We start from the raw sequence: 17831 nt of genomic DNA on the forward strand, positions 1-17831 counted from the left end.
TCTAGTCCACATCTAGGTTCACGATGATCTGCTCCAGAGAGTCCTATTCTATTGGCAGCACTTTTCTAAAGAGACTAGACAAGCTGTGTGTGTGCATTTGCACATCTGTGTATCAGCAATGGGCAATGGGTGCAGCTTAAAGTATGTGAATGCCTTCAGTAGAAGGAGTGTCCACAAACATTTGGACGCATTTAGACAGTCATAACAAATAAGGTTTGGGGCTATTTTTGCAGATCAGAACACAGACGACGGCACGCAAATATGCAATTCCATCCAGCGGGTCTTCTGAGCTTTGCATTGTAAAGAAATTAGAGCAAAAACATTTGATTCTTCAAACTTCCACCTCATGTTTGCTGATCTTCTGCAGATAGAGTTGAGTCGATATTCCAGGTCTTTTCATTTCTCGTTTCATTATGAAGCTCTGAACAAACAAAAAATAAGGCTTCACACAGTAATAACAGACCATTATGAGGCTCGTAATTATATCCTGCTGCTGATTTTATCTGAAAGCGAAACCATATTTTGCAGGTTGCAATCAGCATGTGTACAGGGCTGAGATTAATGGGCCTGTGTTGAAAGTTCATGACTGATTGTCATTGTTTGGAGCTATGGCTGGGGGGTGAACTGAATGTCGATTAAAGGAGCTGATCTGATGCACAGCTGCTGTATGAGCAGCCAGGAAGCCATGAAAAATGCATTGAGGTCTCCATGTTCCTCCAAAATCTTCTCATTGGGATTCTACTCCAAACCCTGACCGGCCAACGAGCAGGAATATCAATTACGTTCACAATCTGGGTGGCAAAGACAGAACCTGACTGCTCTCCTGCAGAACTCCAGTGTGTGGAGCAGCACACAGTACAGGTCAAAAGTCTGGACACACCTATTTTGTGCGTCCACTCACTGGCCTCAGGCACCTACTTACGGTTTCTACATTGGCCACTTTATTAGAAACACCTACCTTGTGCTTCCACTCACTGGCCACTTTATTAGAAACACCTACCTTGTATATATATTCGCTGGCCACTTTATTGGAAACACATACCTTGAGCTTCCACTTACTGGGCACTTTATTAGAAACATCTACCTCGTATATCCTCACTGGACACTTTATTAGAAATGATGTAACAGTTTTTCGTTGTTTTGTTGTTACAGGAAAACCCATACATGTGTAACAACGAATGCGACGCTGACACAGAAGAACTTGCCCACCCGCCCGAGCTGATGTTCGACTTTGAGGGTCGAAACCCCACAACCTTCTGGCAGTCGACCTCGTGGAAGAAATATCCGAAGCCCCTGCAGGTCAACATCACGCTGTCCTGGAACAAAACCATCGAGCTGACGGATGACATCGTCATAACATTCGAGTCTGGCCGGCCTGAGCAGATGGTCCTGGAGAAGTCTCTGGATTTTGGTCGAACGTGGCAGCCGTACCAGTTTTACGCCACAGACTGCCTGGACGCTTTCACCATGGACCCAAAGGCGGTCCATGAACTGACACAGCGCACCCTGCTGGACATCATCTGCACTGAGGACTATTCACGAGGGTACGTGTGGAAATACGACAAGACCGTTCGCTTCGAGATTAAAGACCGCTTCGCTCTGTTTGCTGGACCAAGGCTGCACAACATGGCCTCTTTATACGGCCAACTGGACACCACCAAGAACCTAAGGGACTTCTTCACCCTGACTGATCTGCGGATCAGACTCCTGCGGCCTGCTACGGGGGCCACCATGGTGGACGAAAACAACCTGTCCAGATACTTCTACGCCATCTCTGACATCAAAGTGCAGGGCAGGTAAACAAGTGCGGTACCTCATTTTACTGACTTGCGTCAACCAAACTGATACGTTTGGTTCGAGGAGGGTTACCAGTGGTCACTACGAATAACCTGTAAGTGGAGCTACGGTCTCTCATTAGGGTGAATATTAATAACGCTCTAAATGTAGGTATTGTGATATACACTGAGGAGGCGGAGCTACAGTCTCTCATTAGGGTGAATATTAATAACGCTCTAAATAGGTATTGTGATTAACACTGAGGAGGCGGAGCTACAGTCTCTCATTAGGGTGAATATTAATAACGCTCTAAATGTAGGTATTGTGATATACACTGAGGAGGCGGAGCTACAATGTACAGAGGTCACTTATTGCAGAGTATGTTATTTCTGTTGGTTTGCCAGTGATCTCAGGTAAAATGCTAGCTGACAGTCTTTATGCAAATACTATGCATCCGCACTCCAATTAGTCTGCCTCCTGCAGAGTTTCAAAGGCAAACTGTGGCTTAAAATATCACCAAGTTGGATGATGATGGCACAATGGAAATGAAAACACACCAGCTGTTCCCTAAATTGGACCGGAGTGGCTCGTAAGCAGTTGGTTTATGCGAGGATAACATAGTTCATGATGACGCGGCAGATTGGTCCTTGGTGGGTCTAAATGTGGAGCTCCAAATTACGATGCAGAGGACTGCGGTGGTAGATTAGAGCAATTAGAGTGACGGCTAATTGGAAAGAGACTAATCTAGTAATTAAGACCATTTACCGCTGATTAAATAATAACCACTGGGGACTCTGCTGTGCCAGAGAGAAAATCCTGGGCGACATCAATATGACTTTGCTTCTTTAATGAACGACTTGTGTGTATAATGTAAACGGAGTGGGGTGTATATATATATATATATATATATATATATATATATATATATATATATATATATATATATATATAGTAGGGTCTCTGAAATGGAAATGCTAAGCTGAACTCCGTTTGGCTTTGTTGAAAGCATGCTTTTTAACATGACTGCTGACTAACCCGTGGGCAGCCCGGGGGATTATGATGAATATAAAATGCACTTTGGACTGAAGACATTATATAAGTAACTCACATTTATTCCTTTCAGAAGTGCCTCGACTGACACAGGAATTGTTGGCCTGTTGGTTTTAAATGTGCCTATAAATTTCACACTGGCTTTAACTAAACCTCTCAGCTAGTCAGCGCATTTGTTAGAGAAAACTTCTCTTTGCTTTTTGAATTTAAATACATTCAGAAAGGTCTAATAAGTCAGAGGTTATTTCTCGTCATTTGCACAACATTTCACAACATTTATGCATTAAAAGAGGCTCAGGCGATTCCAGCAGGACAGCACTAATATACAGCACTAACTGTACAGTACCAAATACACACAACCAAACATGCAGTCTGTAGTATACAGTCTTAATATGGGGTCCCAAACGATACAATTCTCGGCACCGGATGCCGGTGTTGAGGCTTCTTAAATACCCCCACTCCCAGGTGTAACTCATGAAGATGAAACAATACACTGAATCAAACACATGAACACAAATGAACCAATAGGATGAACGAAACATGAACACAAACAAGGAGGAAGTCCTTATTTGGGCCTGTGGGCGGCGGCTCGGAATGGGTGCGATACCGAGGGACTGACACTGTTGTCGTCACAAAGCAGCTTTACATAATTAGTAATTAGTAAAAGACAAAAAAAGAAATAACACTGTCTTTAATGTACAGTCTTTAATACAGAACTAAATATATCCATTTTATCTGAGTTTTTAAGTAAATGAGTTAGCGGGACTGAACTGCTGTAGCCTAAATAGCGGCAAATCCATTCATTTGTGTGATGTCACAAAAACAATTCCTTTAAAATGGGCAGTGTAAATTCCCTATAAGACTGAGGATATTCTGTAACTCTGATAATACTTAAATTTCCTTTTTTATTCAGGCCCTCATGTAATATACTCTATTCGTATAGACTGCATGTGCTCCTTCTACGCTTCTGCAGTGTGTATAAGGCCCCTGTGCTGAGGGTTGTGAATAGTGGTTCACATGGTTTGGCTGCGTTTAGCGACACGCTGAATTATGAGTGTGTTTGTGTAATGACAGTGAATAATACATTGGACCTGTGGCTCTGGAGCCAATTCTGAAATGCTAATCCGAGCAAAGAGGAGCTAAGTGGCTTCTGTTTGTGTTTAATGAAGTCATATGGGGCTTTGATGTGTGGAGAGGCCGGGGAGGAGGAGGAGAGGGAGGAAGAGAGGGAGGAAGAGAGGGAGGGAGGGAGGGAGGGAGGGATCGGGAGTCTCCTCCTACAGCCATACGCTTATTAACTACAACTACCGTCTGCTCCAGTTTGATCAGAATCAGAATCGGAGTTTGTTGGATAAGTACACTTCAGTACAGGAGATCTGCGTCTGGCTGGAACTGATATGAACATTAATGATGAAAACAGAATACCAATCATAAACAGGCCACACCACTTCACTTATGCAGCCTGCAGGGAAGGAATGATAAAAAGGTTAAATCTAGACGCTGCTAAAGCCAATTCTCTCCAACAGCCAACAACACAAGATCAGTACATGCAGCAAATTAGATACATGCATTTTCGTTTGCCTCAAACTGCAGAATTATTACTGAATGATTCAGCTGATTACATATTATTCAGTATTATGATTTGTTCATCAAACACTATGAATTATTCAGTATCCACTATGAATTATTCAATAACTACTATGAATTATTCAGTATCCACTATAAATTATTCTATAACTACTATGAATTATTCAGTTGTCACAATTAATTGTTCATTAAACACTATGAATTATTCAGTATCCACTATGAATTATTCTATAACTACTATGAATTATTCAGTTGTCACAATTAATTGTTCATTAAACACTATGAATTATTCAGTATCCACTATGAATTATTCTGTAACTACTATGAATTATTCAGTATCCACTATGAATTATTCTATAACTACAATGAATTATTCAGGATTATGTTTGGAAATGCTCTAACTTTAACCTCCCACACCTAAAAGCTCCTGTGATTGAGTGTGGCTACAGATATACATTCAGCTCTTAGATTTTCATGCCAATCAGTTTCTCAAGTCAGATGGTTAATTAGAGACTTCGCTGTGGTTTTAAATAATAAAAGAGAGGCTGAGAAAAACATCAACATAAACTCTCCCCGGAGGGACGGCAATAAACATGAATACCAACACATTCAGCCTCCCAAAATCATACTGCATTATTCATTTAGCCAGTTACATCAGTGCTAACTGTCTGAGAGTCGATTCGGCTGCGTTTAATATAAATAACTTCAAAGAAGGCAGTGACAGGATGAGCCAAGAGAGAGGACCGGATCAGACGTACACACTTATTATTCGCTTACTTATCACAGACCTGAGGGGGTCACGGTGGTACCAGTCCAGTAGAGATGCCCTGTCCACTTTATTAGAAACACCTACCTTTTGCTTCTACTCACTGGCCACATTTTGGAGACCCTCTTAGAGACTCGTGTTTGATGTGCATGATGGGAGTTTCTTCACAGATATAGATGTTTTAACTCAAATCATCCAGAAAGTGTGAAGACCTTATGAACTTTTACTCAGTGTTGTGCTTCAGATAAACACCTTCTCCTCTGTGGTTGACGTTTGACGTGCCTTGTGAGAGTCAGTCAGTGTCTGATGGAGGCCAGGCTTTCATTAGCTCGCCGTGCATGCAGATCAGCGTTGGAGCTCCATAATAAGCTCTGTCATTTGAAACAAATTGCAGGCGTAGCTCCCAGCAAAGCCAGCCCGGCCGCCGCAATTCAAATCGGATTTGGGCCGCAGCAGAATAATCGCAGCAGGGGAATTACGCTGTGATGAATTCCTAATATTTCCCCGGAAATTTGAAGAGCGCCACTGGGGTTGACTGCATTTCGAGGTGAGACGCAAACAATTTGCCCGAGATGTATTACATTCCACCCGGACGAGTGGGAAAATTGGCTGCCGCTCGGGTCTAATAAGACTCCTCATTTCAGCCCCGTCACAGTGCAGGAGGGCTCGGCTCCGGAGTGCTCGGCTCTGGAGGGTCACCACTATACACGGCGTTCCTGAGGCAAGGTGCATGTTGGTAGACTACTGTAACAGGCTGTGGACGGGATGCACCTCAACACGAGCATCTGCACTCTGATCCAGGGAAGAATGAGGGGTTTCCACTTGAGCGGCCTACAGACCTACAAAGCACAGGGTGATCCTCAGCCCTAAACACGTTTAGCAAGTTAGCAAAGATAAACATGAAACCAACAGAAGACCAGCAACAAGGTCCAATTTCCTCAGTAAAACACTGATATTAGAATAAGTATTAATAACGTTCTACTGAACACAGTGATGGGAATATCTCCAAAGTTCTCCTCAGATCAACACCTGGTTTGGTAAATCAGGGCTTAATGATGGTAAATCAGCTGCTGATGGAACTTAATAAATAAATAAATTTCATATTATATATATATACACACACACACACACACATACACACACACACACACACCTGTATTGTTATATTAGTATAGTACACTGAAACTCTTCCCATATCTCAGTTTAGAAGGCTGGTTACACACACACACACACACACACACACACACACACACTATTACTACTCAAATAGCTTGTGTTGCTTTGCATAAATATTCCTGATATGATGTACACTGCAATGTCCCATTTAACCTGTAAAAATGTACAAAATGTGTTATCTATCAATAATAATAATAATAATAATAATAATAATAATAATAATAGGTATCTGGTACAACATATTTCCAATATATTCTAAAGGCAAATCTTTGGATTGCATTTCCATGTCCTTTATAAATCTATCATTTATTTAGTAGTTAAATAAGCTTCAGTGAATTAATCATCAATAAATTGGACAAAATAATGTAACTTCTCAGACTAGTGAGGTAAACGAACGTGCTGCAACTCACAACTAGTTCAAATCCAGCCGGACATCCCAAATCAATGCAGTTTGCCACCTTTGCATTTGTTCATAGTCTCTCTCTCTCTCTCTCTCTCTCTCTCGCTCTCTCTCTCTCCCCCTTTCATAGTCTCTCTCTCTCTCCCTCTGCTTGTCTCTCTCTCGTCCTCTCTTTCCTTCTGATGAGATTTCTGGCAGGTACCGCTGTACCTGTGCTGTAGTTTACATTCAGCACTAGCTTCTTCTCCAAAAACATCAAAGCTCATCTCGGCGCACTGACGGCTCGCAGGAGAGGAAGTTTTCTCCCTCAAGGTCGAGCGGTGAGGGGAGCAGAGCCTCATTTTTTCGCCTCAGCTCTGGTAGAGATGATCCAAATTCTCAGCATCATCTACTTCATTCAGCATGCACAAATCCTAGAGTCCCTGCTGCTCGGTTCCTTACGCACAGCAGTTCGGAATTTGATTTGATGCCTAATTTGCCTGGTTTGATTTCCATTCGCTGCAGTTTCTCCTCACATATTCAGATTTAGCCTAACTGCATTAGCCTGTTACATATTTAGAGCCTGAGGCACAGCAAAACAATGGAACCCAGACACTAATCAGCCAGGCCAAGCAGGGCTCTGCACCCCTTCACTAAGGACAATCTGAGTCCCAATCAAGAAAGTGAGTTTTATGAGCTGGATGTCACAGCTAGCGAGGTGCATTAGCATTAAAACGCTGTGGTGCATAGCTTAGGCGAGAAATCACAATTTCTAAAGTTTAATATTGAAGAATCAGATGAGGTTCTAATAGCATGTCTGCTTTACATGGTGAACCTTCCTGCTAAAAAACAGCATGACCAAGCTGCTCAAACTGGTTAAGCTGGCATTACCAAGCTGGTTGACCAGCATAACCAGCATCTCTAAGCTAATCGACTAGTGTCACCAAGCTGGACAACCAGTATGACCAGCGTCACCAAGCTGGTTGCGTGTCCAGACAGACAGCGGAGGGAGCGTCTCTAGGAAACAGAGTTGCGGACTCTAGAGTTGTATGAATTCAGCAAAGCACAGCTACTTAAACTGTTCAAGCTGGTTGAACATTTTAGCTATTGACCAGTAAAGGGCATGTTCTTCTTTGAGTTTTGCTCCACCACCATCATTCCAGAGAACACAGTTCTTCCACTGCTCCACAGCTCCTCAATGCTGGGGGGCTTTATACCCCTCTAGCCCACGCCTGGCGTTAGGCAGCATGGAGCCAATAGGGTCATGATGTTGATCTGCTCCAGAGAGTCCTATTCTATTGGCAGTACTTCTTCTCTACAGGGACTAGACAAGCTGTGTGTGTGCGCGCATTTGCACATCTGTGTCAGCAATGAGTGTCCACAAACATTTGGACATTTAGTGTTTAGTGTTTAGCAGTGTAATCGCAATGCTGGCGCTTGTTGTCCGTATCACTCAGCCCTAGTGGCTACAAGTCAAACAGCTTTAGCAGTCAGGCTGTTTGAAGTTGGGTATGTGCAGAAGGAGATCGGGGGAATAGAGCAGGCTGTCATTCTGAAGCGAGAGCACTACAGGCTGTCAACACTGTCAACACGCCGAGAGAAAACCAAGGTCAGACGCAGGAATATAGCACGAGAAACCGACATGAAAGCGAGCTTTCTACTTCCCATGCAGACAGAGGAGCGGTTTCGGAGCTTGTTTGTGTGTCTTTGTAAAAGAACGTAGGAGTGCAGGTGCAGCCAGACGGCGGAGCGTCTCCGGGAGCAAGAGTGAAGCAGAGTTGAGGAATCTAGAGTTTTATCAACTCGGCAAAGCACAGCTAGACTGCGTCTGCTCGACATCCAAAAGAGACTCTCTCTATTCATATTCAAGACCCTGTTTCAGATTCATCTGAATAAGAAACACAGAAAACCCACCAGGGGACTGAAACGCATGAGCCGAGACCTCCGCTTAACATACTGACACACATAACCTCAACTTTCAGCACCTTTAGCATAAAAGAGAAGTCCCCCCAGACAGTCGAAGCACCTGCCTGTGTAATCCTGCTCTTTGAAAGTGGGAGTTTTACCATACAGCAGATTCTTCAGTCACGTCAGTGTGAACTGAACACTTTACTGGAAGTTACGCAGTTTCTTCTCTGGGCTTGAGGAGCTGTCTGGACTCCACTGTCAGCTGGAGTTTGGACGTTTGTCAGAAATTCATGAGCTTGGTAATTCATATTAGCTTTATCTTTGGTCCTGAGGTCCATGAAACTTTGGTACTGGTACTGTTAAATTGATAAATCAGTTTGTTTAACAACGCATTACTGTGGCCTACTGTCGGCTTCATCCGGGTTCAGACAAAGTTTTGAGGGCTACAGTTCAGACAGAAGTGTATCGGCCACAATCAGGTTCAGACAGAATTTTATTGGCTACAGTCAAGTTCAAACAGAACTGTATCAGCTACAATAAGGTTCAGACGGAATTATGAGAGCTCCCGTTTGGTTTAGGTGGAATTTTATTGGCTACAGACAGGTTTGGATGGAATGGAGTCAGCTTCAGATGGGGTTTTGTAGGCATCACTTGGGTTCAGATGGAATTGTGTCAGCACAGTCGGGTTCAGTTGGAAGTGGATCATTATCAGGCGGACGTTTATCAGCTTCAGGCCGAATATTGTTGGCCTCAGTTGAGGTTCGATGGAACTGTGTTGACCACAGTCAGAATTTTGTTGGCTGCAGTCGGGATCAGATTAAATTGAGTCAGCTTCAGACGGGATTTGGTCAGCTACACACGGGTTTAGATGGAAGTGTGTCTGGCTGCAGTTTGTATTGCTGTTGTTTAGGGTGATTATGCAAACCAGCCTCTTCTGGGATCTGTCTACTGGAATATCTAATCTCTAAATCTCTCTCTGTTATATTTGCAAGAGAACTGGCGTATCTAGAACGTTGTACCTTGAAGTTGAGTTGACGCTGTTTGTCTGTAATTGCTAACAGCATAGTGGAGCTGAGCTCCTGCCAGATAATGGCTAATGCCCTCTCTGGGACAGGCAGGAGAAGAAGGCCAATAAAGTCTTATTAAATGGATTTTCATCACTCTGCTCACCGTGAAGGCCCCGTCCCAGTGGCACTGGGAGAGTGATATTGAAATCAGAGAAAACGCTCGCTATGACAACGCCGGTGGCCAAAAGCAACGTGTCCCCCAACGCCCGGCCACAGATACACTTAACTGTGTGACATCGGAGTGATGATCTAGATTCGGTCTGGTTTTTAATTAACCCGTGGGTCAGGGCTCCGAGCGCGTCACTTGGGGAGTTTTCTAAATGACGGCTGTTGGATACGTCCTCGGATTAGAAATATGGCAGGGCTTCTTATAATTGACTGCACTTTAGAACACTCCAGAGAGACGACTGCCAAGATTAAAATGTGCACTCGTGGAATTTTAACATTCAGAACTGACACAAAGGGTCTGCACTGCACCAGATCAGTGTCCTACACAGAGATGGCTCACAGTGTCATCTACAACCCCCCCTCATCTCCCTCACCACAAATGTAGACGTGCTTTATTCATGTAAATCATGAACTATAGAGTCATGTATGAAAGTGAGGACACCCCATTAAACCTTCATCTTTATTTAACATATTTAAACATGTGATAAACTCTGAGGGATGGAGGTGATCTAACTCAACTAAACTGAAAAACTCACTCAACTGAAGAAATGTATTTAATCATCATTGATAAAATGGAATTAACAGAAATATTAGACCCCCCCCCCTCCCCCATATTTATCACTCCTTCAAATGTGTAGAATCAGAACCAGGAGCAGAGGATCAGCTGCAGATGATCAGAACATGGTTGGAGAGGATTATTCTGGAGGAGTCTGGAGTCTGATTTAAACCTCAGATGTTTAGTCTGGTCTGATCTTGATGGTTGAAGTGAGGGGTGAAGAAGATCACCATGGCCAGATCCAGAGAGCTCTCTGAGGCCTTCAGAAAGAAGGGTGGAGATGCAGAGGAGTCTGGGAAGGGGTTTAAACAGATCTCAGCCGCTGTTCCATTGTCCGCTAAATCATTTACTACAAGAGGAACAGCTGACCAACATGACCAGGTCAGAATGTCCCAGCAAGAGCAGAACCTCAAGATGAGTAAAGAAGACTCCAACAACCCCTCAAGCAGAAGTGTGCAATCCCAGTCCTGGAGGGCCAGATTCCTGCAGAGTATTGTGAACAGAGATCCATCTCTGACCACCTCTGAAGTGACCACCTAAGTTGTATGTTGGGCTGAAAGAAGCTGATTGGGTCATACAGGCTATTAGAGCTATTTATTGGTTTTGCTAAGTAAATGTGTGTGTATTAATGTTCAATGTCATGCTGTAGCTGCATGGTTATACACACACACACACACACACACACACACACACACACACACACACACACACAGTTTTACAACCTAGGCCTACCTGTATCCCCTAAGTCACAGCATCCTAACTACATCAGATGCCCCTGTGTCTCCAGTGTCCTATTTACTGAAAGCAACAGTATGGGGACCCCAGCATTTAGTTTGGTTAAGATGATGAGCAGCACACATTCAAGCAGGTGTGTCCAAACATTTGACTGGTCCTGTACGAAGAGCTTGTCTGAGGGTTAAGAGGTAATTCCAGCCTCAGCACTGGCAGTGCAGGACTATATTTAGGCAGAATTAGATATTCTGACATGTATAGAATATTCTAACTTACCAGACAGAGCTGAGAGGAGCACGTTGTGTCTGGTAAGTAGGAATATTATGTTTTGCCCTCTTTTCCCGCAGTTATTCATCATTCATGAGCGCTGTCAGAAGGGAGCAGGAAGTCAATTAGAATGGATGTATTTCTGACTTTGTGGGATATGTCTGGCTCAAAGCCCAAAACTCAGAACCGCTCTGATTCTCCAAAGGGAAAAGTCCTTCCTCGGAAGTGCAGCAAAGAAAAAACACCAGCTCGCTGCTGCAGCACACACCGATTCCCCCGGGAGGAGTTGCATATCAACACTGGTCAATGATATCAGTAACTCATTGGTCAATGATCTCGGTAAAGCAGCCGGAGGTCAGGAGCACAGAACACATTCGTAACCTTTTGCCTCCTGGCAAGAAAATCAATGCTGGCAAATTATATTTAGAATTGATATGCAACGTGAGACGGCTTGGCTCAGATGATGAGGACGATCTAATGTTCATCGCAGGTCCATTTGTGCTGCTGTTTGTGCTTCCTGTTTTTATTTAGAAGTAAGTTCAGCTCTAAATTTGGCTTCATACAGCTCCAAGCAGGGCTAAGCAATGTATCATTAATTACATCACCACGGTGAGTTGCAGTTTGCTCCAGAATCAGGCTTTATCGGCCAAGTGTTGGGTGTTGGCTCATACGAGGATTTCGTCTCTAGAGATGGACACCCAAACAACTGCTCTTCCAGCAGCTTTGAGCTTGATATCGTCCACTTTTACACCAAAACCCTCAAAAAATGGAGGCAGAGTTTTGGAGCTCCAGCCAGCAGTGTACCAACATCTGGACTAAAGCCTTCCTAGAGGAGTAGAGGCTGTTACTGGCGTAGTGCCCTTGATTTCAGGAGGAACGCTGGAGGGTTTATCAATACAGAACTTCACTGCCCATCAGAAATTAATTAATAAATAAATACTGACTTAATGACTATAGGCAGAATTATCGTTCATTATGTCAAATGCCACATTCCCAATCGTCCACTTCCACAATAAAGTCCTCAAAATACCGAAGCTCAACAAAAACAAAAAAAGCCCTGAAACAAAAATGACTCTTTGTCAAAATCTCTCTCCCCAAAGACATCACAGCAGCTTTGAAGAGCGCGGCTCTGCTGGTGTCTGTAGACTTTTACTCCTTTCATTCTTCTCTTTTTTTCTCTGCCGAAGCTCGACCGCTGGGAGACTTTTGATTTTGCCTTTGTGCCACAGATGTGACCTGCGTTTCTGTTCCATTCCTCCACGGGGGCACGGCGGAATGAGGGATGATTTTTAATGACATAATGAAACGCTCTTCTGCGGCTTAGCGAGGAGCCTTTGTTAAAAAGGGTTTATAATGGGGAAAGCCGCGGCCAGCAGCGCGGCCACAGAAAAACCTTACACGGAAATTGGAAATTAATGATGAGATGAGTAATCACGGATTCCAGCCTGGACGGACAAGGCCTGCAGATCAGACGCTGTGGTAAAGTGGACGTAGGTGGTGGTCTGTTTTAGTTAAGCTTGGAGAGAAATCTTATTAATGAGATTATAATTTATGTGTCTCAAAAGCTCAAAGGGTTCCTCGGTGCACGGCTGCAGATTCCCCCACTACTATGACCAGTGTGAGATCTGGTCAGTGGTACTCAAACGTTGGTCACTCTTCATTGGGGAATGGGCTAGAGGGTGAGTTTAATGGATTGTGCAACAACCACTGTGCAGTCTATAATTGTAGGTGTTTCTAATAAAATGGCTAATGACTGCAGTGCTGAAGTTCTTCTGGCTGAGAAAATGGTGTAGAGTCCACTGTAGCTTCACCATAGAGGAAGACCACTGTTCCCACTTCCCATCCAACACCTAGTTTCTCTCATTAGTCCTTCATTAAATCAGGTGAGCTGCTGGTGGGACTGAACACATCTGTATGGTGTCTGGAGTTCACAGGGGGGATATATATCACACACACACACACACACACACACACACACACACACACACACACACACACACAGGGCGCCTTCAGCGTCTGATTTTGAACGTCTCTCTTTTTCCCGTCAGGTGCAAGTGTAACCTCCATGCTAACAGCTGTGTGTTTGAGAAGGGAAAGCTGAGCTGCGAGTGTGAGCACAACACCACCGGGCCGGACTGCTCGCGCTGTAAAAAACACTACCAGGGCCGAACGTGGAGCATGGGCTCCTACCTGCCCATCCCCAAGGGCACAGCTAATGTCTGTGAGTATATTAAAGAGCACACTGACCAACCATGGCAGTGTGTGTGTGTGTGTCACTCTGCATTGCACTCTGTAGTGTTTCCACCTGCTTGATGAATGTGATACAGGACAGCTAATTAAAGCTCTAAAGGCTCGTTCTTAACATTCTCTAAATGTCTTTAGCATAATTAGAATTTGATTTTTAATTGGATTTTGACTTGATATTTACTTATTTAATTACATAATATGTAATCATAATACACATTATCATCATCATCATCATCATCATTATTATTATTATTATTATTATTGTTGTTGTTTTTATACTCATTTACTAATTATTATATCACCAAGAAAAATGTTTGAAATTTGGTTTTGAGAAATAAATAATGAATAAATAAATAAATAAATAAATAAATAAATAAATTTGCCAGCCAGTCGTTCTAAACGTAAAGGATGTTGTACATCAGGGGTGTCCAGGTTTCAGTTCTAAACAACCAGCTCAGCACCTGATTCCACTGCTTAATTGATTGGTGAGACTTAAAACAACTGACCGCACGTGCTTCTGCTTGGCTGGAGTGAAAACCGGCCCTTTGTGGATAAGACTGGACACCCATGTTCTAAACAAAGGGAGTTCCTGCAGTGATCTTGTGGATGAATAACTGATTTCCTACTGTTTGAAGTTCATTCTCGCTCATAAAATTACAGAAAGATGTGAAAACTGGGATTGTCCACTGTTTTTTCTACAATCTGTGCTCCCTTGTGGTGAAAAGATGGTTTGATGGAGCTCCTCAGATTTGAACACAAGAACCAGAGAACCTTTAATCGTTCAGATGTGGCCTTCAACGAGTTTAAACTATTTTTTAACAAAAGCAAAAGAAGGATCTACAAAAGATCAGCTCTGAGAAATGCTGCTGCTGAAGACGAGGAGCAGAAGATAAGCAGAAATCAGATCAGCTGTTGACCTGAAAGGGTTAACCTGGGGGAGGTGAGGGGAGCGCAGGCGTGTCCTCGGGCCGCAGGCAGGGGGCTCATCGCTTTAATAAATCTAAGGCAGTCAGTAAGTGGAGCTCTGGGATCTTGGGGAGCAAGGTGGGCGGAGTCTGGGCAGATGGAGGCGCACGGTGCTCTGGCCGGCGCAGCTCTGCTCAGAACCGAGCCAGGAGAACGAAGCCAGGCCCGTATGCTGCTGCACACACGACTACAGGCTGCTCTCACACACAGCCTAATCTCTCTCTGCTGCATCTGTTTGTACTGATGGTGTGTTTACACCGGCCTGAGCAGCAGCGCACCGTAACGGTTCTGCAGCGGTCCCACTAGAAACGAGGTGGTGTTGGACCACTGACCATTTAGAGCATACAGTGTGTCTAAAGAACCGAGCAGAGCTGAACATCACCAGTGACCCGTGTAGACCTGCCTGATTAAATCTCACACATGACTAGCAGGCTCTAGATATCCATGGTTCTCAAAGTGGAGCATGGAGACACACAGGGGGTCCGCTATGGTGTTTCAGATGGTTAATAAGGTGCCCCAGGTGGTTACTAAGGTGCTGGTAAGTGTGTGATAGGATGTTGTTAAGGTGTTAAGGTCTGTTTTTAGGGAGCTGCTGTGGTATACCAGTGTGTTTGCAACATGCGTATTTAAGGTTCATGGATGAATATTGGTTGCTAAGGTATTTTAGGTGGTTTCTAAGGTGTCCCTGGTGCTTCCTAGGGCAGTTAACTAAAGAACTGTTAGGTGGTCACCACAGTATTGCTCAGTTGTTGCTGTAGTGTGGTGATGTGGTTGCTATGGAGTTGTTGTGGCATCCTAGGTGGTTGCTATGTTATTTCATCTTCATACTTTGCAGTGTGCAACCATGAGAATATAAACACAATAAGAATTAAGGTATTCAAAATCTGCGGTGGGAATTTGTTCCACATAGGAAGGGGCACTTCCTAGAAACACCAACCTTGAGCTACTTCCTTGGCCAATTTATTAGAAACCCCAACCCTGCGCTTCCTTACTGGCCAGTTTATTAGAAACACCTACCTTGTGCTTCCTCACAGGCCAGTTTATTAGAAACCCAACCCTGTGCTTCCTTACCGTCCAGTTTATTAGAAACACCTACCTTGAGCTACTTCATTGGCCAGTTTATTAGAATCACCTACCTTGAGCTACTTCATTGGCCAGTTTATTAGAAACCCTAAAATCTGTGGTTCTGCACTGGCCGCTTTACTAGAGACCCAAACACTGTGGGAATTTGCTCCACGTAGGAAGGGGTACTGGAAAAGGGTTCTTTAACTCCCGATGATAGTGGAGCCCTTCTTATTCTACACAGAATGTGTTTATTATTGTGAATGTAATGTAATACACGTTATTGTTTAAATTCATATTATTTGTCTTAAATTTGTATGCCAGGGTTTTGTCCAGTGTTCAGTTCAGTCCGTGGTCTGCTTGGACACAGGTTCTGATTGGACATGTCCACATGTCCACCGTGAACATTTCCCCTATAGGAGTGAAAGGTGGAACTGTGTTGGGAAGAGTTTGTGCACCCTTCTTAAGTGTTCTTGATGGTAGCATAAGAGTAACCACCCATGGTGTTGGGATACCATAGCAACCACTAACAACCGACATACTATAGTAACTGCTTGGCAACCACTTGGAAAAACTACTTGTTTCTATGAGTGCAGTTTAAGTCCTGCAACACCTTCCTTTCAATGTGAGTGAGTGTGCATATATATATATATATATATATATATATATATATATATATATATATATATATATATATATATATATATATATATATTTATTATATATATATGTGTGTGTGTGTGTGTGTGTGTGTGTGTCAGTGAGGGGAGTCTTAAAGGCTTTAATATAGCACCATGCCTCTCGTTTGTTATGAAAGCCCTCATAATGCAGGAGCCTGGCTCAGATTGACAGCGGGTTATTAAAAAGCCAATAGCAGGACACATCTGCAGCGGGACGGGGAACGCGTACGCACACCTTATAAAAAGAAATGTGATCACCTGTTCGGCACCCGTGTGTGTTGTGATGGCAGTGCATATGAAATCATAATGTAATTACTGCTCCCCAGGTGTGCAGAATGAATACCTGTCTGCTGTTGGGTTCAGTTTCCTTTATTTATTTATTTCCAGCTCAAACAGATGAGCATAGTGTGTCCCAGTATTACACACAGGCTGCGATGTACAGGAAAACCCGCTGAAAGTGCAGAATTTAATTAAGACACGACTCCTTTCATCCGTCATCAGGTTACGCGCTGTAATCATGCCGGCGGTTTATCTCGGTGTCAGCGTAGACGTGGCAGGCAGGCAGGCCGCTCTCTGCTGCAGCCAGAGTTAGAGACGACCCTTCGTCTAATAATACAGCAGGAAATGAAATCCCTGGGCTTTCTGCCGGGGCGATACGGTCTGCGTGAAAGCGAATGCGTCCCACTGAGCTTTAACACAGCTTCCCACTGACACAGGAAAAGAGGAGAAGAGCAATCTCTCTCTTTTTACACCCCGAAAGCCAAGCGCAGTGGAATGGATTTAAAAGGAGCAATAGCATTAGGCCACAGTTCATCCTCTACAGCTATTTCAAACAGGCGGAGAACAATACCAGACACAGGAAGGAGCAGTTCACCCAGTGCTGTTGAATGGCAATATAACTACTGGCCGCTTTATTAGAAACCCCAAACCTGTGCTTCCTCACTGGCCGGTTTATTAGAAACACCTACCTTGAGCTACTTCCTTGGCCAGTTTATTAGAAACCCCAAACCTATGCTTCCTTACTGGCCAGTTTATTAGAAACACAAACATTGTGCTTCTGCACTGGCCATTTTATTGAAAATGCCTAGCTTGTGCTTCTTCTTTGGCCACTTTATTAGAAACCCCTAGCGTACGTCCAGGTGAATGAGCTGCAGGCTGTGTAATGATGTGTTTGGGCTTGTTAGCAGCAGGTGCTTTATCAGAGCGGGGTTAACCTGCAGCCCAGCAGTGAGAGAACGTGCCGATTCCAGCGTCTGCGCTGAAGGAGGGCGGGGTTATCTGCCTGGTTGTATTCCGTGTGGAGTGAACAGGTGTATAAACAGAGTAGAGTTACGTGTGTGTGTGTGTGTGTGTGTGTGTGTGTGTGTGTTTGTTGGGCAAAATAAAAGCGGTGTGTGCTTTTAATCAGAGCTCACAGTTTTTCTGCCAGCTGTCTTCTCAGGTG

The 17831-nt window shown here is 43.8% G+C and overlaps 1 protein-coding gene across 1 annotated transcript in view; it reads left to right on the forward strand.

Annotated features, from left to right (window-relative positions):
• Window positions 1-17831, forward strand: part of ntng1b (netrin g1b) — a 57976-nt gene that overhangs the window by 30504 nt on the left and 9641 nt on the right. The window contains exons 3-4 of the mRNA XM_072668838.1: window positions 1153-1796; window positions 13481-13653. Coding sequence (XP_072524939.1) covers window positions 1153-1796; window positions 13481-13653 — 817 coding nt within the window. The remainder of the gene's footprint in view (window positions 1-1152; window positions 1797-13480; window positions 13654-17831) is intronic.

Source organism: Salminus brasiliensis, chromosome 23, assembly GCF_030463535.1.
Source record: "Salminus brasiliensis chromosome 23, fSalBra1.hap2, whole genome shotgun sequence".
In the NCBI taxonomy this organism is placed as follows: domain Eukaryota; kingdom Metazoa; phylum Chordata; class Actinopteri; order Characiformes; family Bryconidae; genus Salminus; species Salminus brasiliensis.